We start from the raw sequence: 23,694 nt of genomic DNA, 5'->3' as shown, positions 1-23,694 counted from the left end.
CCAGGCTGCAGCTCTGTGCCCACTGTGGGGGGCACATGCCTCCCATGCCACCCCACCGAAGCAAAGCCTATGGTCAGGGCACTCCCCCTGCCCTACACACCCACGCCCTTCCTTAGACACTGGGAGGCTGGGGCCTGGGGGCTGCAAGCCAGGAATGAGAGGCACCAGTGAGGAGGGAGGGGGGCTGTGGGTCAGGAGTGAGGGACACTGGCAGGGATGGGAAACTGGGCCAGGAGTAAGGGGCACAGGCAGGGTTAGGGGGTGGGGGGCTGTGGTTTGAGAGCAAGGTGAGCTGCCGGGCTCAGGGGGCTGCAGATTGGGAGTGAGGGGCACCAGCAGGACTGAGGGGGGAGGGGCACCAGCAAATCAGGGCTGCTCAGTGCTACAAAGCAGCAGGGGAGGATAGCTACAGCTGGACCCATGTCCTGATTAGTGAAAGGGCAGGGGGAGCTCTAATTTTCTATGATAAAACCAAAATCAAATGTCAAAATATATAGGTATTTAGAATTTATTTTAACTATTGAAGCACTGGGGGCTTCCAAATTGCTTTAAAAATGTAAATATATCAGTAAAATATTGTGTTCAACTAGTACCTATATATAGTGGTGTTTCATTTTAAATTGTGGGAAAATGTGGATTTTGGGTGTTTTAATCAGCAAATTTTGGATTTTAAACAGAGAAAATCAGGATCCCAGATTATTTGGGTAAACCTAACAATAAAGAAATACTTCTTACTCTATAGCAACCAACCCTTACAGATTCATCTCTCAGTACAAAAGCAACCTATGTGCCAAAGATCAGAATCTCTAACAGCGGTGGCCACTGGGGACATGCCAGTACCCAGCCAATCTTCTCACATCCTGTAGCAGCACAGGTGACAACGGGCAGGAGGCCACAACCTGTACTCTGTTCTTTTGTTGATAAGAATCTGCTGGAAGAAAGACTACTGTCGACATGGACAGAGGACATGTTGTAGTATGTTTATAGATAACTCATCTCAAAGAACCAGTTACTAGATTTTGCTCTTGGCTATTAGCAGCCAGTTCCCTCTAAACTGAACTAAAGTTAAGATCATTTTATAAGAAAGTAGATAGCAGGGGCTATTATTGAAAGCTGATGTTGAATTGTACATACAGAATCTCTCTTCTATTTGGCTTTGTATGTTAAACTAGGTTGCTATGAAATGCCTTCTACAATTGCAGTAGCAGTCATCCAGTCCCTACCTAGACAGATAGGTTCAAAGGTACTGGCTTCTTAGCTTCCCAAGAACACCTGAAAGACTTCAAGATAGAAGAACAGAATACTAGGACTTGGTCTCCTCCCAGGCATAGAAAGCTGTGGACATGCCTGTCACTGAGACATGACTGCAAGATGAGCAGATCTTGGAAACCTGGCAACTTAGCTTCCATCATTCTGAATTATATACGGGAAGCAGGTCCTATATCTCTATTAAGGGCTTGGTGTCTTTAAAAACCCAGAAGAAATTTAACATGCTACTAGATTCTGCCGGATGAAGAACACAGTAACGTTTCACAACCACAGATGGTAAAAAGGAAGAGAACACATAGTATGGCTCAACACTCCGTGTCCTCTCCTATAGAAAGTAAGGCAGCACAGGTGCAGTCGCAATAGACCCTACACAAGAAGGATAATCTGGCATGCATGGGGCCTTTACAGTACCTGGAAGTGGTGTCCTATGCTGCAAATGAACTGCCTCCCAAAGCAGAAGCACTAGCAATGAGTGGACTATTTGACTTAGGAGCAGGCCAGATGGCTCTTGTTACTCCTCAATAAAAACTAGCCCTCTTGAAGCACCCCATAGACAGGGCTAGACTGCTTTTAGTTTAGGTGGCACGCTGGGTAGCACCATATGCTTGAAGGCACTGACAACTGGCTTAGTGATTTTATCTATGTAGATGTGGTCCAACATGGACAATTTCTCTAAAAAGAAATACACAACTATAACTTCTTTGGGGAACACATCCTTTCTAAAGCCTAACAAAACAGGCCCTGACATAAATGTGGTTGGCATCTGGGTTGCTACTATGTTACTGCTATCATTTATGTTACTAATGAAACACTGCTATGCATGAGTGCATCCATTTGCTGATCAACTGCCCCCCACTGTGAAATCATGTTCTCAACAGCTATAAAAATGGTATTTCTTTTTTTTTATATTACCAAGGAAAATCTCTTGTACTTCATTACAGGGGGCACTCTCCAAAAGTGTGCATTTAACATCCACATACCATGCATCTACATTATCCTCCTTTCACTGTAACGTACTGTGATTTTATGTACCCTACAGTTAAGTTTTTGTGATTAGTTAGCAAGCTGTCACCAGTTACTAATAATTTAGTAAGTGCTATATTTAAAAATATCATGTGCAAAGTTCAAACATCTGCTAGCATTTAGTGCCAGTTCAGATAAATTAGTTATTTTCTAGATGTTTTCAGATGTTAAGATATTACTTGAGTGTGTTGAAACATGAGTATTTTCTCTCTAAAAGAGCATAACAAATAATATATATAATTAATATAGTGTTATCCATTTAAGAGTATTAGAAAAAAATACACCACAAACTCCACCACTTGAACAAACAAGAGTTAAAGCAGGCAAAACAGCTCCTTCACATGCTGGTGTTTCAGTCTGTTTGTAGACAGACTATCTTATTCTATGATGAACCTGAAATCCTTTTGCAATCAGTGTTCCAATTGTAAATTGGTATTTTAAGAATCTTTACATTAAAGTTTTAAATGCAGCAATAAGAAAGCCAATGGAGCTATTTCTGCTTGCCTACACTTTAGAACTCACCACATGTTCAACACTTTCTGGCAGCTAGGCACAAAAAAAATATAAGGAAGAAAAGAGAATCAGAACACCATACAGTAGAAAGTCTACATTTTCATATATGAGACTTGTATTCAGAACAGTTATTTTAAAAAAGAGAAAAAAACTAAAGCAAATATTCTTACCAAATCTAATTAAATAAATAGGAAAGGGAAATACATATTTCACTAAAGGTAAAGCAGGCACATTTTATCAGCGTAATATAAGTGTAAACTAATATTATTAACAGTCATTATGAGTAATGCACATTCTAGCATTTAACTAACTAAAGCTAAAATTAAGTTTAAAAGTAAATATCAAAGTATTTAGCCACTCACCAGCTGTAATTAGATTTAAAATAGATTTCAGTGAAAGCATTTGAGAGCAAAAGGATTTTGAAATAAATATGAAGTCAGTGAAATTCTGACAAGTTGAACACACAGGATCAAAATGCTGGCTGGTAAAATTTAATAGAAAAGAAAAATACATACTTTGTATCATCCATTACTTCTACTTCTGTGGGGGCGGTGATAGGAGCATTTGAACGACCTGCAGTTGGGTCATCTGTGTTCAATTCTCCATTTGTTGAGCTCACCACCTGCAATAACCAGAAATATTTTAATAAGTTATACAAGTGCACATTCACATGTATAAGATTCTTGAAGTTAGTAATAGAGTGAGAAATCGCAATTAGTGCTATTAATATATTAATCTTATGTACTGTTATGAGTATGTGAACTTTGCTTCATTCTTCTACCTTCCTGACTTTTCCTTCAGGCTGTCCAGGCTGCAGCCAACAACCAGCTGATTGTCAGCCGGACTGCCCTGGGTGAACCTGCCCTGAGACTATCCAGGTTTTGGGCCTGTCAGGAGCCCTAACAGGCAGACCTCCTGCCAGGGGGACACACCTGCCTGGGGGCTTTGATTGGCAGCTCTTAGCCCAGCTAATGAACCAGATGGCCACTGCCAGGGCCTCCTGATTGGCTGCTGGGAAGAGCAGCCTCTCCAGTTTAGTTCCACCTGTGGCACCAGGCTGCATGCTAGCCAACAGTTCTCCTGAAGGTATGCTCTGGTAAGCCTCTCTGCTATCCTCTCTGGCTTCCTGATTTTCTGTCTCTGCTCAGCTGTGTTTCTGGACTCCAACTTTTTGGATTTCCCCTTGAATTTGGTAACTCAGCTTCTGACTCCTGAACCTTGACTTGTCCTATGACTCAGACTCTAAGATTTTCCCCTGGATCTGGTAGCTTGATGTCTGACTTCTGAATCTTGACTTGGCCCATGTTTTGGACTCTGCTTCTGGGTTCCCCTCTTGGATCTGGTAACTTGGTCCCTGATTACTGACAGCTGGCTCAGCTTGCAATCTGGACTTTACTCCCTGTTCCTGCTCTCCTCCAGGACAATCCCTTGATTGTCCACCCCGGCCCCAGGACAGTCCCAGGTCACACTGAGCTGCAGACACCCAGCTTCCAGCTTGCCAGTGCAGGGAGAAACCTAGGATCAGGATCCCTGGCTCACTGTGTACTGGCAAGTAGAAAGGGCATGACTGGCATTTGACCCCTGATTCCACAATCATGCCTCCTGCTATGAATGCGTAGCATGGTAGGAGATGCAAGTGTTAGGATCAGATCGCAGAGAAACTTTTAATTGAACACGTGCCAGGGGCTTAAGAAAAGGAACAAGTGTCAGGCCTTCCCCCCCGCCACTCTTTGCATGATACTGACAGAAGCCAATAAAATTAAGGCACCTCTAACTTATCTCTGTCTTGCATGGCACCTCCAAATTTGTAAGCAGAGTGCCCTTTCCCCAGCAGAACCAGGTGGGTCATTAACAAAGGAACACTCATCAAGGAAGGAAAGACTGCTGGTTGCAGGATGCTGCAGGAGCCCTTACTGTTACCTAACAAATAGAAGTATTTCTACCTTTAACACTCTAACACCTCTTCTTTTAAATTCCTTTAACTCCCAAAACATCTTGGTTCTCTCAGGATTTTTAACAAGTAAGCCTTCTCAATTCAGTGATGGGGTTATTCTGATAATGCAAAGGACAGTGGTATAAGGAGAAGTCAAAGCTGTGTCTAGGTTTAGGAAGGCTGCATCAGCAAAAGGATGCAATTCTGTTTAGGTAACACAGCAGCATAGGTCTGCAGGATATATATGTAACACTTAACATGGAGCCAGTGCCAGAACAGCAGATAGGATGTGATACTAGAAGAGGTACATCAGGCATGTCAGCATAATAGGCAAGGAAGATGGTCCAAGAGCTTCTGCTTCAGGAGATTCTTTTAATTTAGTGATTGAGGTAGATGCAGTAGACCTCTGGGGGCTGTGGAACCATCAACATGCTATTCATCTCCCCTGTCTTAGAAGTTCTCAAAATATAGCCCCTTAGAAGATGTAAACAGAGCTGTTAACACTTCCTAATATGAAACCCTGTTTTCAGGTGCTTATTAACTTTGCCAAACTTGAAATATTTTGAAGTGGGTGAGATAGGGAGATCCTGTCACTAACCACTGAGTGCAGCCAGCCACTGCTGTTGCATGGGACTGCAGCAGAGGGCCCTTGAATAAAATGGGTGCCTGGCCCAGATGCGGCCAGTGATTGACAAGCCTGGGGCAGAAGCAGTGGATCAGGTGACCCAGAGAGAGACATAAGCCCAGGGCCTGAAGCAAGGGGTTCAGGCTGGCCCTGTAGGCTGCAGAAAGCAAAGCTCCAGGGAGGAGCCCAGAGCTTGACCAGACAAGGAGGAAGGACTCCAGGCTGCAGTAAGCCCTTGGACCACCAGGCTGCCAAAGATAAGTATTTTGGGGCTTTGTGGTAGTTTTGCCATGGTTTGGCATTAACCCAGGATGAAAACCCTGTTAGTTTGAAAGCAGATGCTATCTTTTTATTTGCGTTTAAATATTGGAGGACCGGACTGTGGCAAAGGAGGCCACCACGAAAGATGCCAATGGCACCTCCAGGTCCTAGACCCTTTAAAGGATCTAGCACTACTCTTAGCAGAAGGACTGTGGGGTTAAACAACAAAGACTGGTGGCACAAGCCCAGAGCCCGTGAGGGTGAGACCACAGGCCAAGGGACCCACAGCCAGGCCCAGGAGCCTATGATTTTGAAACAATGGACCTCAGGTAGACAGACCCAGCCAGAGCAAAGTGGGCCAAGGCCAGGGGGTCTCAACCCAGACATGGGTCTAAGATCCAAAACCCACCTGCCCTATAGGGGCAGCCCAGGTGTTCAATCATAACATCAAAGTACAGCAGGAAAGACAACAGAGTGGGACCCTAAGACACCAGAGGGGGCAAGCAAGTGGGGGGGGGGGGGGGGGGGGAGCCCCTGGGCCTCTAGGGGGTGATTTTGCTGCCCAGTGCCATATCTGCTACAGGGGGAAGAGGTACTGATGAACAGTAGGGTAGGCCAGGACTAGGGAGGACCTGCACTAACAGACAAGAAGCCAAAGAATCATTACTAGAATGAAACAGGAAGAAACAAAGATCTCTAAACACAATACATCTTTAGGCTAGTCCCATAACCTTTCTTTTATGCATTCTATACTTTTTCTTCCCGACTCAAATTCACAATAAAGAACTATAAATGATTGGGAAATAATCCTTTGTTTTGCTGCAGAGCTGAAACATGCTGTATGTGCTTGTAAGCTGAGATACGTGAGGAATTTGTTAGCACACCTGTGCTATCTCATTTTCAATACATAATCATTCAAAATTAACCTTGGTTCTTTGTAAAACACGATAATAATTTATGCAGGAGCTTTTTTGGCCATCTATAAAGGTATGAAGATGCTAATATGCTGTTTTACATGCTGTTTCTTGAAACAAATGTCTCTTGTAACTCAAAGCACACCTATTCTCATTATGCCAGAAACTCACATTTTCAAAGGTATTTGTACTATAAAAACACATTCCCAAGTTTCCGTAGTTCAGTGAGAAGCATTAATTTTACTTCATATCCCCACCATCTTTCTACGGATATGCTGTGATGGAAATGGAGAACCATATAGGAAGAGTCTGTACTACATTCTGTTCTCTTCTGAACTATCCTTTGAAAGGTGGTGCCTGTACAAAATACTAGGGCAAACTAGTAGTATTTTTCATCGTTTCAAAAACGTAATCTTGTGAAAACAATATTGTAAGTGCTTCCTAAAAATCTGATTACTATGTGGAATGAACTTCCTACATTTAGTGGGTTTCTTGGCTAGCTGAATAAAATAGCAAATGATGAAAAAAACACCAAACAACAAACAGCTTAGTAAGGTCTTTGCATACAAGCACTTTAGGCAGTTGTAAACAGTGAAGGAGACAATTAATCACTGTTATTCAGCTGACATTTTTGGGAACCAAGACAAACTTTTGTGAAGCAAGGACCTGGGAGGTTGATTAATGAAATACTGTAATGTACAGTAGGATGCTTTCATTAATAAAGTTAAGAAAACCTCGGGAAAATAGACGGTTGAAGACTCAACATTTTCAATATATTGCTACAAATATAGGTAAGTGGAAGAATGGGTGTGGGTATTTTCAGAAGAGCTAAAGACTTTCCTTCACAGCTCACATTGTAAGCTATCACATTAAAATTAGAACTAAATAACAAAATGCATTCATTTCCATAGACAGCTTGCTCAAAACATTTCTGGGTCCTTCAGAAACAGAATACAATTACCATAACCAATAAGACAATTTGTCCAACTTCTCTAGCAATTTCCAAAATTCATTTCCTACTTTGAAAAAAAGTGTTTACATTCTAAATACTAGTCTAAAAACATATGCATTTCCATAAATACTTTTTTATATAAACAAGTAAAAAAACCAACAAAATAAAGCTTTTAGATAGTAATTTAGAGCAATTAAACCAGTGCTTTCCAACCTTTTCCTCAGCATGAGGCAATTTATGACCCCATTTCCTCAGCATGGCCCCCTCACTCCCCACCTGCAGCCCCCTGACTATTTTGATTCTTACCGCCTCAAATCTCCTAAGAATTGCTTCATCTATGTACATGCACTCAGTGAAATATATTTGAAGGAGGAGGGGAAAAAAAGAAAGTTGAAAAGAGACTAAAATACAGTGTCATTGAAGAATTAAGAAAAACAACGATACTAAAGATAAAAGAAGAAAATTCAATGATTGGCTGTAACTGGATTATACTGGGGGGTGGAATATCAATGCAGATATAATAGAACACCATTTGTTTTAGATAAAATCCAGACTGGCCAATCTCTAAATTTAGGTACCAGTAATTTAATCCCATCATACTAGTGTTTATAAATAAGAAATATGCTGGATGGTGTTGATAAACAGATTCAGTGGTTTGGTGGCTGCCAAAAAAACATGGAGCTGCTATTTCTCAGAACATACATGCAAAATATAAATTAGTAAATGTAAAAGCTGCTGTGATGGGTAGGATTATTTATTTAACAGAACTGGGTTATTTTACTCACAAATAGAGGCACAAACACAAATTGGATTTCTGAACGTTCTTCATTCACTATATTTAGCAATATTCTTCCTAGATCTCAAGAGGCCATACATCCCACTGATATCTGAATATTTTTGTCTGTCCTTGTTACAAGCTACATCAAAAGCTTCTATCAAAAAAAAGTCAGAGAAAAACCTTTATCTACAATTTTCTACTTTGCGATTTTGATACCATCTGGTATACAGTTAAAATTCACTATTTCTGGCAAAATAGTTTTTGCCCTCACAATGGGCCTCCTTATCTAGAGTAAGCCAAAAAATACATTGAATTTGTAGAGGCCAAGGTTCCCTCTAAGTCGCACATGCGTACAGCTGTGCACAAGAAAAAATCCTGCCGCGCAGTAACTTTTTCAAGCCACACACCCGCCCCAACCCAGCCACAGGCTGCTGCAGGAGTGGGGAGGGGTGGACACACTGAGATACCCGCACACTCCTAGCCAGGATCGCAGCCACAGGTAAGTTTCACTGGGGGGGGGTGCTGATCAAGAACCCCACAGTGCAGGATGGGGTGCAGTAGGGGCAGGGTGCTGCCCCGCTCCCTCCTGCACTGTGGGGATTGTCGTATGACCTGGCCTGGATGGGATCCCATTCACCATGAATGACGCCCCAGCCAGGCTAGGGCAATCGAAGCCCAGCAGTTTGTCCAGGGGTGTGGGTGGGCAGCTGCGGCTCCCATTGCTGCGTGCACGGTGGAAGAGGAGGAGCACATCCCCCTCTACCCGCCGGTGTCCCCATGTCACGCCCCTGGACGAGCCACTGGGCTCTTGATTGCCCAACGACCCAGCCCGGAGCCTGGCAGCCCCTCCAGACGTGCAGCGCAGGCAGCCAAGTGAGGACATGTGGCCCACCCCAGCCCCCAATCTTCGCATGGGGCAAGGGCAAGCAGGATCAAGGTGCAGTCAACCTGATGCTACTATCAGGCCATTTCTGCACAGGCAGTCTGGTGCTGGCTGCCCCCCAGTAGTTCCTTTGTGTAACAACCATGCAGGTTCTCTGTAGGTTGGAACACCAGTTGCAGGGCATGATTTGGAGGGTGACACCAGGAAACACCAGGTGCTTGGGAAATTTTGCAACAACTCCGAGCACTTGAGAAGAGCAGCACTGAGTCCACAGCACTTAAAATAAAGATCCAAGTTGCTGCAGCCCAAACAGAGGCTTTCTTATCATAGGGCTCTGTGGGGGGCAGTGGCTGAAACCACAGTGAAGAGCATGTGATTTAAAAGAGGGCAGCATGGAGGGACTTAGATTTCCAGTCCAAGGACCTGACAGCAGCTGGGAAACAGTGGCAGAAAGAATTGACCATGGACACACAGTGAATAATGGCAGGCACAAATGGGAAAATGAAAGTAAAATGTTTCCCATTACCACTGAGATAAAGAGAGTGCAAACACTTTCTTCTCCAAGAGGCTCAAAACATTAGAACAACTGATGTTTGGACCGAAGCGGCGCACGATGAAAGGGGGAGACAGGACCAATTTGGGAATGGACTGAAGCAGCATGCTCACGGCACGCTCAGGGACCGAAACAGCGCACTCACGGACCACTACATCGTAGAGGAAACATTGGTAGGGGTATCATACCAAAAATTTCTCTCATATATTTTTTTAAATGACATAAAATTACATAACTTTAAAAGTACCTCAAACTAAAAACCACTGCTATTAGTTACTTTCCACGTTTTTTCTTTTTACCTGGGTAAAAGTGTAAAGCACTGCATTGGCACAAGTCATTCAAATGAGCTAGTATTAAATAAGCTTGTATAAAAATGAAATCATTTTAATTAAGTTACATTCAACCAAAAACACGACAAGACAGAATCTTGACTATTTATTGGTTTAAACTGTCTAATTAAATTAATACTGTGTTAGTTGCAAATGTAATAAAAAAAATTAAAACTGTTTGGTTTACTACAAGGGTGCTCAACACCTGCCCCACAGGCCAGATCTAGCCCATGGGGCTCTCTATGGGCTCAGAAATATGGTAACACGGGAACTGTGCCAATTAACACTGCCAGAGCTCTGCCACCAATTTTTCCAAGCCCTGTGTGGCTGGATTGGGCCCCAGCTGGGCCAGCACTGTGCTGGATTCAGTCCATAGACCAACCTGGCACTGCTCATCAGCTGTAGGCAAAAAGGGTGAGAACCTCTGGTTTACTAGAGCAAAGTATTTTTAGAAAGCTAGATTACTTGCCTACTACAGGCATTTGTAGGAATAGTTTAAGCAGAAATTCAACAAACAAAAGGAGCCAAACTTTGTGCATAATGTATTTCTATTTGGAAACTATAAAACAAGAAAGAAGAAAATGCATGTAAATGACTATTAGGAAAACTTTTCAGCTGAAAAGTGGATTCATGCCATGAATTAGAGGGGAGCATGGTCACAAAATGTGGAAGTAATCAGTCATGCAAAGAAACAGAAAATACCTGTACCGAGCCACCATGTCTGTCAGCTGCTAGGTGAGCTCTCAAGTGATGGGGGTTGGCCTGCTGGGAGTCCCACGCTGCCCTGTGGTCTGTTGTCTGCCAATAACATAATGCATTAAGCATACATAGATAAGGAAAAAATCCCAACTATTGTATTACAAACAAGCAATGTACATAATATGTGAAATAAAAATCACATGGGAGAACAGCATATATAGACTGAATCCATCTATGTATATACATATCCAAGTATAAATACTTGGTATAATAGTTACACTTAAGTCTCACTATTATACCAAGTACGGAGGGGCTGAAAACCAGAAGTTTCAAACATGAAATACTATGGACAAGTGTTACAGCTGTTGCACTAAATGTGCCCTTGTAGAGCTACAAAAAGCAACTGTATAGTTGTTCAAGCTGTTTGAAGAACTACAATGACACAGAGTGCTACAATAGTGGTATTTCAAAAAGAAATTTCTTAATTTGGTAGCACTACCTATAATGCCTATACAGGTACAAACAAGCCCTTGCTGCACATTACATATATGCCATGCAGCTATAAAAAAAGAGCCAACCAGTTATAAAGTCACTGCTTAAAAAGTGTAACAACTCTATCTCTGGTTACTATCCAGCTTTAATTTGGACACGTACTGGGTCACAGCGTTACAAGGGTCTCTAGGACTTCCAGCATCCCACAGTCCGCTGTTCTCCCTCCCCTCTCCAAGGAGAAGGGAGGGAGACCAGCTGGCCTCTTGATAGCCTGCCAGTGCCAACCTGTCAGGGAGCCCTGCTAGGACCCTGCTACCACCACACCCATGGTTTGATGCTACCTAGTACCATATTCACTAGCTTCTAAAGAGAAGCCCCCACCATTTAACATGTGGGAGAAAGCCCCTTCTCTTTAATTGAGTACAAAATGGGGTGGGAGGGCGATGGTGGCTGCCTACCATCTTTAATTGAGTACAAAATGGGGTGGGAGGGGGATGGTGGCTGCCTCCCCCCCCCTGCTGCCTCTGCACCCAGTGGTAGATTAAGATTTACTGGGGCCTCCCCAGTAAATACAGAGAACTGAAGGCCCCCTACACTCCATTATAAGTATGAATGTCTCAAAGCATTAATAAATAGACCTGTTAAATGTTTACATGGTGCATGAATAAATAAAGCACAACATGCAATGACTACTTAATTTTGGCACACGCAAAACTGAATAAAACAACTGCCTTAGGAAAATGACTCAGATGCATGGGATAGCCATAAATGTGTAATAACGCGAATTGAATGATATTTTTGGTTCAGTGGTCATGTAGACTCTTGTTTGCCTTCTTTTTTAAATACACATTTTACATTGTACCTACACTACAGTAAACAGCAGTGCAGGTCAGCAGGGATTGCCTCCCCCCTTTTGTCTGGGAGCTGGGGTGACTCCAGCAGTCACCCAGAGTCCCGCAGCACTCAGCCCATATGGCCCCAGCTCCCAGACAGTGAGCAGTGCCCTGCCAAATCACACTGCACCTGCGCCATGGGGCAGCTGCCATGCAGGCACCAGGTGGGGGGGGGGGAGGCGGAGCAATCCCCACTGCCCCCACTGTGTGGGGAGGCTCTGCCATGAGCCCCCAGAGGCCCTGATTGCCACTGCTGCAGCCAGTGAGTGTGATGCTTTTTTTTTTTTTTTTTTTTTAAGTGCTGGGAGGCTGGGGCAAGGCAGGGCAGCCATGGGGGCTTCTCCTGTGGTTCCCTCCACCTGAGGAGAGGCAGGCACAGCCGGAGGAGCCAAGGGAGAACCTGCAGCCACCTGATTGTGCCTGCCTCTCCCTGGTCAAATTGAAACTCTGAATCTATTCGGAAGCTTCAGAATCAATTCAGATCTTTTAATGGGTCTCCCGATTTGTTTCAGATTCAGAGATTCGGCTGCTGAATTGGGCCAAATCTCCTCCGAATCGAATCGGCAACCAAAGCTTCACGCAGTTCTCTTCCCCACTCTGCGTATCGCTCTACCCAACTATGCATATAGCGCTGGGAAGCCCAGCTCCCCCACTCTCCCAGCCATATATAATTTCAAAAATATTGTGACCTGAAATAAGTAACCTAAAAAATACACTGCCTTCAAAACATTCTCCAACCATACAGTTTTTGTCCATTATCATCCATAAAAGTCCTTTCCTCTTTCATATTTCCTGGACCATCATAGCTACAATATCACTCTAGCAATACTTCAAAAATAAAGTGTCCTAAAAAGTCGCTGTAACAAAGAAGATTCATGCATTTAACAAGCAATATTCAGGCAAAAGACAGATGTGCATTTGAAGTGCTCTGAATCTTGGAGTGCTTCAAATTCAGCATGTTTCAGCACAGCGCATGCACACACCATCACTGGGGCTAGAGAGGAGGAATCTCCACTACCCAGCACCACAACCCCTTCTTCCCAAAGAGATGAGAGATGGGGCACTGTGGGATGCTAGAGAACTATAGGATCATAGAGATATTTCACGATGCGTTTCAAAATGAAGAAGAACATTTTAATTTTTCCTGAGGGTCATTCTGCAGCACTACTTTGGCCCTGCATGTCTGTACCTTGTTGTTTGAAATGTTTCAAACAATACTTCTGCCCATGGCTTCAGAAATCAAAGCTACAGGGACAGCAAAAACTGATACCAGTTTTATTTTGGAATCCAATGACAAACAATAACTGCTATTTCAATACAAAGAACAGCAATTTATAAGAGAAAATAAAATGATGATAAGAATCTTTGAGCAACATACCTGATTTTTAGATTGCTGGATCTTATCTCTATGCTGATGTGCTTCTCTGTTTGATGATAACGCAGGGTCTGAATGAATTGAACCCACTGGAGTAGGCTACAAATATAAACATTATGTAGCAAACTGGTAAAAAAAATAAATGTTCTCTAAGTCTTACCAATAATTATTGAACTGTAATCCAAAATAAAAGTGTTTCTAAGTCTGCCTTAAATTTGAGAAGTGAGCATATAAAACACATCACCCAATGAAATGGAACCCCTCTCTTCTCTCATCACTAATACTAAAACTTAAAGTCTCGATTTCACTCTGGCCCATCTAAAAATGTAATGGCAGCTTCCTGTAACACAATTACTTTAATATTTCAATAACTTTGAATTATAATGAATTTACAATCGTGCTTAGAAGATACTCTAGATTGGTACGAAAAAACCAATGGAGTACATTTCATGATTAATTTCTATCGGCTTATTTTTTAATTTACCAATACTCTAGCCAGAAGTGATGTTCCCAATCTAGTTAAAGAATACTGTATTCCATTTAAATTGACTTTAGTTACTGAGAACTTCTAAACATTTTTGTGCAACTCTCTTTCAAGTTGAAATTTCCTATAATTAGTCTCTGTACTTTCAGATAAATTTTTGGAAAGTTTGGGTGGGTGGGAAAAGCCATTTTAACACGAACAAAAAAATATGTATTTCCATTATATTAATCGTGCAACATCCATTGAAACATGAATGGCAGAGAATTCCAGTGATGCATATGAATAGTTCCAGATGGTGGAATTTACACAAACACCTCAAAATTTGGAAAACCCAACAGAACTTCTAAATCCTGAAGAATGAAGCTCAAACATTTATGTATTTATTTAATTTTTAAAGATGGAAGAAAAGCTACAAATCAATTAGGTTAGCTGAAATTGACTAGCAGCTGAGTAATCAAAGGCAGGATGTGTCAAAAGATTTCACAAGTAACCTTATCTCCCTCTCCCTGTAAATGTATTACAATAAATTATTTACAATCTGCTATCATCCCAAACGCCCTAGTACACTTTCACTATAATGTGTGTTGCATTTTGTAATACTACATGTACACCATAATCCATTAAAATGATGTAATCTGAAGCGCAGTCATTTTCCAGTTGACACATTTTACTAAAATTAAACATCTTGAACAGGTGTCCCTCAAGCTACCTTTTATTACCATCTCTTCCCTGCCTATATTAACTTTATGCAAGCAAAGAAGGTTTGATGGTAAAAATATATTTCCTTTTGTCCTTTGTTTCACATCTGAACATTTCCCAAGATGTGAAACAGAACAAAAAGACAGTCACATTGCCTAGCTAGTATATGAGGGACCTGATCCATGAACTGCTCCCTGGCAACTACTGCAATATAAATTAACGTAATTTTTGCACACAATCAGTATTAAACAGAAGACTAATTATGCTACAAAGGCAAGCACTCTAAAGCTCATCAGTACCAGATTTATGTTTGCCCAGGTTGCCCTTAATTCAATTATAATACAGAGAATATAAACTGCTGGCATGCTAAAAATGTGAAAGTTATTAGAAATGTAAAAGTAAACAAAGATCTAATTAGTAGGGCAATATAATTAGTAAGACTAATAAAGAAGAGTTTATAAGATGGTATTAACACTTTCAGAACAAATCCATATTTGGCTTATATAACTGTAAAAAATGAAAGCTTAGAATTTGTAAGATATTGCAGAACGAAGAAAAACTTGTGTTGAGACTTGGGCTGGCTGAAAATGTTTATGGGTTTTCAACTACAATTTTTGTGGAAAGTGTTTGGGTTTCTTCAAAATGTTTTGGTGCTTGGCCCCAAACAAAGCTTTTCTTCAGTTTTTTTCAAATCAGTTATTTTCTTTAACAAGCTAAATTATGTAGAACCATGACTTTGTCCAATGTCTTCCATTGTTTCAGTAGTCTGAGAGAGAATTTTTAAAAGAAAAAAAATGTTGGTGTATAGCTGTGTCTCACAGACCCTCAGAAGCTCTTTTGATCAAACTGCTCCAAAAAGCTTGAAAGCATCAGCCTATACCCCTGTCAAACTGACCAGGAAGGATGAATATTTTGATGCCAAAATGGTAAAGACTTTTGTATAGTCTCTGTCACAAGAAGTGCCGTGCTAGGTCAGACCAATTGTCCATCTAGCCCAGTATCCCATCTTTCACAGTGGCAAAAGTAGATGCTAGAGGGAGATCATTGAACTGAACAGATCTAGAGCAGTGCTTTTCAACCTTTTTTTATTTGTGGACCCCTAAAAATTTTGAATGGAGGTGTGGACCTTTTTGACTGTAAGTGTGGGTATTCACATAATTCTGATTGATCATAGTAATCTTTTGTGAACCCCTTAGACTTAGTCTGAGGACTCCCAAGCATCTGCAGACCACAGGGTGAAAACTATTGATTTTTCCCCTATTCATTACCCTCCCTGGCATTCACCATTATTAGTTTAGAGATGCCAGAGAAAACAAATCTCCAACCATTCTGTTCAACAACTATTAATAGATCTATTAATCAACAGCTACTAATAGAGTTATAATAGCTCTATTATCAACACAAAGCATGCAGTGTGTTATCTATTATCAACAGCTATTAATAGAGCTATTTATATATACTATAATGTGCAGATGCTCAGAAGTGATTTTTAAATTGCTTAAAAACAGAAAAAAAAATCCCCAAACCAAAAGTAACACATATTATTGCAGAAGATTCTATCCATTCAAAAGTTAAATTAGTATAATTCCTCTACAATTCTTCTACTCAAAAAGTTGCTAGAATTCTACAACCTCCTATTATAAAATCAAGTGGGATTTTGCTTTCTTTTAAATAAAATTGTCCCACACTGGGAAAAGGCTCAATATGAAAAAACTTAGGGCTAAAAGGTTGCCTTTCACAAAGTTAAGAGCTTGTGGAAGTGGTATTATAATAGAAACTGTTTGTAATTTTAATAATTTGACTTGAGATTCTTTATGCATCATATTTTTTGTGTCCTGGAAAAGTCAAGACTAATTACTATAGCTAAAAAAAAATGATAAGACTAAGAATACAGCATCTTATTAACAGCTTAACTGTACTCACCAGCTGTTTGCCAATCCAGTCATATTCATAATCAAACATATAGCCCTTCCGATCAAATAAGTCTGTAAAGAGCTTTCTTAAGTAGTCATAGTCCGGTTTTTCAAAAAAATCTAGCCTTCTTACATAACGTAGGTATGTAGCCATTTCCTCTATACAAATAAAAAATGTTCACAATTGCCATTTGTGTTTAAAGACTAAACAATTCCATTTATTATTCCATTTTAAAGCAACTTAAATAACTTAGGTTCACTTAACTTAATATATAAGACCAAGAAGAGATTTGTATCATGGTACTTCAGCGATTTCCCAGAAGTTTAATTTTGATAATCTACAGAACCCAATTCATTTAATCTAAAAAACTCAATCCTGGATAATATCATATACTCAATTAATTTTGTGCTCATAAATAGTTCATTGAACCCATGGAACCATTCATATATTGAAGTGTTTTCATGATAAAGGCTATGTTGGCTGAACAAATTCCCAGCCTATGAATGGGAAGCATATGAAAAATAATGTTTTTCATCCAAGATTATTAAATACAAGAGGTGTATATGCATAGAAAATATTTTTCTATTTTTTTCAGTTTTATTTACTGTGTCTATTTGTTAGCAATGTGTGATTTGTCCTATTCACCTGTTTTGTTGTGTAGTATATCAGTTTCCCCTGTTTATGTCTTTTACACAGAAGTAAAGGGATTTTTGAAAAAACATATACCAAAATAAAACTATGATGCCACAAAAGTGGCTAAAGGCAACTCAGAGGCAACACCAATTTTTGATACTATTTTAAAATTAATTTTGAGGAAACAATTTTCAACTTGTTGACAGGTCTCCTCTCTCTCAAAATAATAATTCAAAAATGCTTTAATCAATATTCTTATAGTTAAGATTACAATGCATTTTTCAAATCTAGGAGACAGGACACAAATGACACTGCAAACAACTAATGCACACTATAACAAAAATATGTATGCTCTCTCTCTGATAACCACCAGTGAAAGAAAACCACTATTTCCAGAGGATATTTCTTATATCCGATACCACACTATACTTTACATGCATTTGAAAGCTATGCCACTTAATAAATTAGGACTATATTTCTTATAGTCCTAATGTATTAAAAACAAAAATCCACACCAGCTTTACCTTCCATATGTATGCACAAGTTATTAACTGGCATTACCTGGAAAGTTCTCACACAATACTTCTATAGGTGTTGCTCGTTTTGTATCTCCAATTTTCTGATAGCGTTCTTTTAGGGTGTCAGCCTAAGATAGAAGAGAAACACAGAACTTCAGAAAATGTTTTAGTGGACAATTTTATAAAGGAATCAAGATCCAGCTGATAATTTGAAAGGAGAGAGAAAGGCTATGAACAACATTACCTTTAAACCTTGCCATGGGAGGCTTCCTCTGAGAAAATACATAAACATATGACCCAAAGCTTCCAAATCATCTCTTCTACTTTGCTCTGAAACATAAAATAAAAATATTCATAGAACACCAAGTCTACATGATACACTTCAATTTTAATTTAATTTAGAATTTTCACTATATTTAGAAGCTTACGGATGTAGAAAAATTAATTGAACAGCATACATTTGCCTACTGTGAACTAAAAGATTTAACCAAAAATGTCAATACAAAATAGGCTGATGCATTAATCTCAACAATGCAGCAAACAAGTCATTTTTCACATAGAAATTAATAGTATGATAAGTAAAAATAGTCTTCCATTGAAGGGAATTATTTCCTTCAGTCACTCACATTTTTTCAACTGTGTGTTTGCTGTGGGGGTGACACCACAAAACTAAAAGAATCTATAAATGGCTACCTATTTTTTTTTTGAAGAAGCCAAGGTAGGGAGGAGCAGGGGGAAGAAGGGAAGAAGTCTGACAGTAAGGTGACTTTGCAAATTGAAAATTGCCAAAGCTACCAGCTGCACCTTGCTCACCTATCTAATTGACCTTAAAATTGAACTGTGGATGAAATCATTCTGCAGTAACAACATTTTCTGTCTATGCTGGTTTACACTAGTCAGTCAACCAAAAAAAGAGAAATTACTTACCGTCAACTGTTGCCATTCAAAATATGTTGGCACATCCTCACTGTGGGCATGCATGCATGTTAAGCATTCAGACTTTTTGCATTAGCAGTAGTCCTGGGGTACACTGTAGCCCCACACCACCTCATGCCTTGTACTGAAGGCAAAGTGTGTACTTCCTGGTCCTGAGCTCCCTCGCAATGCCAATTATACACTGAGTGTGGCTGAGAAAGGGGAAGGAGGGCTGCATCAAAGTGTGCAGATGGAAGAGCTGCAATTTCTGACAAGAAACTTCTTTTTCTTCTGTAAGTGACTCTCCATATACATGTCTTCATCATGGCAACTCGAAAGAAGTTTCCATGTACCTGAGGATAGGCCTTGGAGTCCTGCAGGTAAAGAACTACTTTCCCAAATGCAACATCTAATCAGGAGCTTCAAGGAACTAAACTTCATATATCCATTAAGAAAACATAGTGCAAGGATGTTATGAAGACTGCATGGGCCCTAACAGAACGTATTCTGACAATGGACAGCAGTTCCACTTTTGCAATTTCACACCACAGCTTAAACGCAGTATGATATCCAGATAGTCTGCTAATATTACTGTGCCTTGAGATCTCTTGGCTAAGGAAATGAAGTCTGGCACATTGTCATGCAAGTACAGGTAAGAATCAAGACACGTGTCCTTGCTATCATCCTGAAGCAGCAGAATGAGTTCTCATAATTCAGTGGGAGATGCACCCTTTATGTCATGGGAAGTGCCAGTGGCTTCAGTGAACTCAAGATTCTTCACTGTAACCATATTTTTGAGTTAGAGTTTGGTTTATTCACCAGCTGACCTAGAGTACAAAAGACTAAAGTCGTGCCTCCTGCTGTTCCCAAGGCTAGCAGGGAGAGTACCTCCTGCTATAGCAAAATTTTGTGGGAAGGTATATTAAAGGGAGCTGGGGGCCAAGTAGTGACCTGAACTGTATGGTATAGCTAGCTGTCACAATGTCTTGTACCAACAAGTCTGATACAATTTGGGGCCATACAGACTGGAGACAGGGCTGGTGGAGGAGGAAACAAAGGGCGGCACTAAAGGTAATTGAAGACATCTACTGATCAGACCAGAAAACCTTTTTCCGCTACCTGAAACATGCTGCAGAATACTTTGTGCAGCTGAGGAATGTTTGCATTTCATAAAGCATGGATACTTTCTTGGCAATTCACAGGATGGATGTGCCAGCAAAGAAGGAGAAGAGGAAGAATGCTCAATATACCCATTGGTGATGGAATATATTTGGTATTTGAGTTCTCTCTTTGGAGCTAGTGCATAAATTCCATGACATGCAAGTTGGCCCCGGAGTCTGCAAACATGCAGTCCTTCAATTCATGCTCTGAAGAGCTTCAAACCCTCACATGGAAGATCTTCAATAGTATTTTGGAACTCTTTCAAATAACTTCTCTCTCAGATAGGAAGAAAGTCTCATAACTGCCACAGTCATGGATCAAAAGGCAGCACCTAGAGAGTTTCTAGAGGCATCTTCTTGCAAGTCTTTATTACCACTAGTCCCTTTGCAATAACAACTATAAGGGCTTTCTTCTAGGCCAAGGCTGTCATATATACAGCCTGTGGGCTAGATCTGGCCTGAGGAGCCATTGTATCTGGTCCACTGGGCTAAAGTTGGGCAGCGTAGCCAGAGGCATGACAGCAAGTGCGAGCTAACACAGCCCTGGTTGCCTTTCAGCTGCTTCACCCACTGCCACCACCATGGCCCCAGTGCATTGACCACCAGACCCATCACCACATGCTTAGTGCTAGAGTCAGCAACATGTGCCTCACATTACCACTGATGCTCAGGGCTCTGTGCCAGTGCCACTGTTTGCCCTGTGCCAGAGCCTGAGCTGGAACCAGTGGTTTGTGTCCCTGTATGCCATACCACCTTTGCATGTCCCATCCTTGAGCTAGAGTTCAAGCCAGGGCCCTAGGCCCCATACTCCGCATCACCACTGCATATCATAAAATTGTAGTAGAAAAGCCCCCATTCTACATTTCTCTTCTGGACACTGATATAACAGAAGCCCCTTCTTGCTTGCAACTCATCTCCCCCCCATTTTGTACATTTCTTTTTCCTTCTAAGTACTGGCAAAGACCTAGCACATTCATTGCATGGGTGTGGCAAGGCTCAGAGCAAGCCAGGCAGCTGAAGTGGCTTTCTGTAGGAGAAACCTTGAAACTACATCTACATATCAATTAAGCTGAGTGTCACTAAGGAAAATAAAAGAACTAAAATATCCACTGCAAAGACTGTAAGTATATCCTGGTGCTAATAACTCACTGTCCCCAGTAACCTTTGATCTTCACTACCTCACATTGCATTTTTATATATTTCTCACAGTGCATTTTTACATTTCATCAAATATTTATATTTTCATGATATATTTTTTATATTTCAACCAGCATGGTTTCATTAGGGGCAGGTCCTGTCAGACCAACCTGACTGACTTCTCCAATCAGGTCACAAAATCATTGGACACAGGTGTCGCAGTGGATGTAGTCTTTCTGGACTTCAGGAAGGCCTTTGACACTGTCTCCAGCCCCATTCCCAATAAAAAGCTAAGTGACTGTGGCATTGATGCCTATACAGTCAGATGGATTACAAATTGGCTGAGGGGTCATACTCAGAGAGCGGTGGTGGATGGATAATTTTTGACCTGGAGGGAAGTGGGCAGTGGGGTCCCCCAGGGCTCAGTCCTTGGGCCCACACTGTTCAATTTCTTTATTAGCGACTTGGACAATGGGGCAAAGAACAGCCTGTTTAAATTCACAAACACCACCAAGATTTGGGGTGAGGTGGGCACGCTAAAAGGGAAGGACAGATTACAGCAAGACCTGGACAGGTTACAGGAGTGGGCAAATGAAAATAGGATGGGATTTAATACTGACAAGTGCAGAGTGCTGCACTTGGGCAGTAGGAACCAGCAGCATACCTATAGGCTGGGGAACTCCCTTCTCAAAAGCATGGTGGCAGAAAGAGATCTTGGAGTCATTATGGACTCCAAGATGAACATGGGCCAATAATGTGAGAACACGATCAGTAGCGCTAACTGTACCTTGTCGTGCATCCACAGATGCATCACAAGTAGGGCCAAGGAGGTGATCCTCCCCCTCTATGTGACACTGGTCAGGCCACAGCTGGAGTACTGCATCCAGTTCTGGACACCGCACCTCAGGAGGGATGTGGACAGCATTGAGAGGGTCCAAAGGAAGGCCACTTTTATGATCCAGGGACAGTAGGGGAGACCCTACGAGGAGAGGCTATGGGACCTTAACCTGTTCAGACTTCGCAAGAGAAGGCTGAGGGGGGGACCTGGTGGCTGTCTATAAACTTACTAGGGGGGACCAGCAGGGTTTGGAAGAGACCTTGTTCCCCCGAGCACCTCCTGGAGTAACAAGGAATAATGGGCATAAGTTGCTAGAGAGTAGGTTTAGACTAGACATTAGAGGGGCACTACTTCACAGTCAGGGCAGCTAGGATCTGGAACCAACTTCCAAGGGAAGTGGTGATGGCTCCTACCCTGGGGGTCTTTAAGAGGAGGCTCGACATTTACCTGGCTGGGGTAATTTGAGCCCAGTTTTCTCTCCTGCCCAGGCAGGGGGTCGGACTAGAAGATCTACAAGGTCCCTTCCAACCCTACCTCTATGAATCTGTCTCAGCTTTACCATGGCATTTTGTATTTTATATTATAGACTTTTAAACCCTTAAGGAATGTACTCCCTGTAGAATGAAGTTATACCCTGGACCGCTGTTAAAACCTGCACTGAAATTGTAATTGTAAAGTGATAAAATCTGTTATATTGGGCAGTCCCTTGAATGCATGAGAGTATGAATGACAAACCAAGTACCTCTGGCTGTTAACTGACAATAGCCTAGCCAGAGGAATTTACCATTACAAAATTACTCTACAAGCCATTTTAAGCTAATCAAGCGAAAGAATTGATTCCTGGAACTAAGCACCCACTCTATTGACTATTCCTGTAACCCATGACAATACAGCCATTAAGTCAACAAGTCAAGGGTGGACTCCTGAAACTTCAGGTACCAGTAGGCAGAGATCCCTATGACTAACAGCTGTCATGGACTACTCAAAATCCATGTGGATCAGCGACCTCTGGATTGGGCAGCCAAGATGATGCTGGGGATCACAAGTCTACCTGAAAGGGATAAAAGGCAGTGAGCGTGACCCTCAGTTACTATACACTATACTACATGGGTCTGAATGAGCACACGTGTATGCATGCTAAGGTGACCAGTACCACCGATAATTCAAAGTTTGCATTTATGATTTTATTGGTAACTTCACATGTTCAATAAATGAGAATTTATGATGATCCCAAGAGTTGGTCCATTGTAGCCAACAAAATCACAGAACTATAGAAAATCAGGTTTGGAAGGGACCTCAGGAGGTCATCTAGTCCACCCCCTGGTCAAAGCAGGACCATCCCCAACTATATCATCCCAGCTAAGGGTTTGTCTAGTCAGGTCTTAAAAACCTCCAAAGATGGAAATTCCACTACCTCTCTAGGTAGCCAGTTCCAGTGCCTTACTACCCTCTGTATTAGTTTTTCTTAATATCTAACCTGAATTTCCCTTGCTGCAACTTGAGATTCCTACTGTTCCCTTGCTGCGACTGCTCCTGGTCCTGCCATCTGCCACCATTGAGAACACTAGCTCCATCCTCTTTGGAACCACCCTTCAGGTAGCTGACACTCCTGTTCTATAGATAAAGGTGAATATCTACCCTACTTCATGCCAAGAATAGGAAGTCCAATGTCAGCAACAGGCTTGTATATATGGAAGCCTTATAGGGCAAAAAAAAAATCTTATAATTTGCTATTCTAAACTACACATTAGCAAAGAGCATAATGGCTTTCTCTTGGGAACATCAAAATGCTTCGTTCTCTTTTGGGGGCAGCTGTAATAGCTTTACCTTCACTTTAGCAAAGGAACAATTGTTGGAGAGCTTGGGGTGATGGCAAAAATTCTCTTCACCTTGGAAAGAACTTG

General features: G+C 41.4%; 1 protein-coding gene across 7 annotated transcripts in view; it reads right to left on the bottom strand.

Moving 5' to 3' along the window:
* Positions 1 to 23,694, bottom strand: part of CSNK1G3 (casein kinase 1 gamma 3) — a 145,418-nt gene that overhangs the window by 12,106 nt on the left and 109,618 nt on the right. For 4 of the 7 annotated variants that reach the window (XM_025200395.1, XM_025200397.1, XM_025200396.1 and 1 more), the window contains 7 exons: positions 17,985 to 18,070; positions 17,784 to 17,868; positions 16,599 to 16,747; positions 13,496 to 13,591; positions 10,736 to 10,831; positions 3,321 to 3,427; positions 2,815 to 2,838 (listed from right to left, as the gene is read on the bottom strand). In XM_025200395.1, the coding sequence (XP_025056180.1) occupies positions 2,815 to 2,838; positions 3,321 to 3,427; positions 10,736 to 10,831; positions 13,496 to 13,591; positions 16,599 to 16,747; positions 17,784 to 17,868; positions 17,985 to 18,070 (643 nt within the window). The remainder of the gene's footprint in view (positions 1 to 2,814; positions 2,839 to 3,320; positions 3,428 to 10,735; positions 10,832 to 13,495; positions 13,592 to 16,598; positions 16,748 to 17,783; positions 17,869 to 17,984; positions 18,071 to 23,694) is intronic. The other 3 variants (XM_025200398.1, XM_006020714.3, XM_006020715.3) reach the window with 3 other exon arrangements.

The sequence above is a fragment of the Alligator sinensis genome, unplaced genomic scaffold (assembly GCF_000455745.1).
Source record: "Alligator sinensis unplaced genomic scaffold, ASM45574v1 scaffold227_1, whole genome shotgun sequence".
NCBI classification, from domain to species: Eukaryota; Metazoa; Chordata; order Crocodylia; family Alligatoridae; genus Alligator; species Alligator sinensis.
This window is presented reverse-complemented; position numbering and strand designations above follow the sequence as displayed.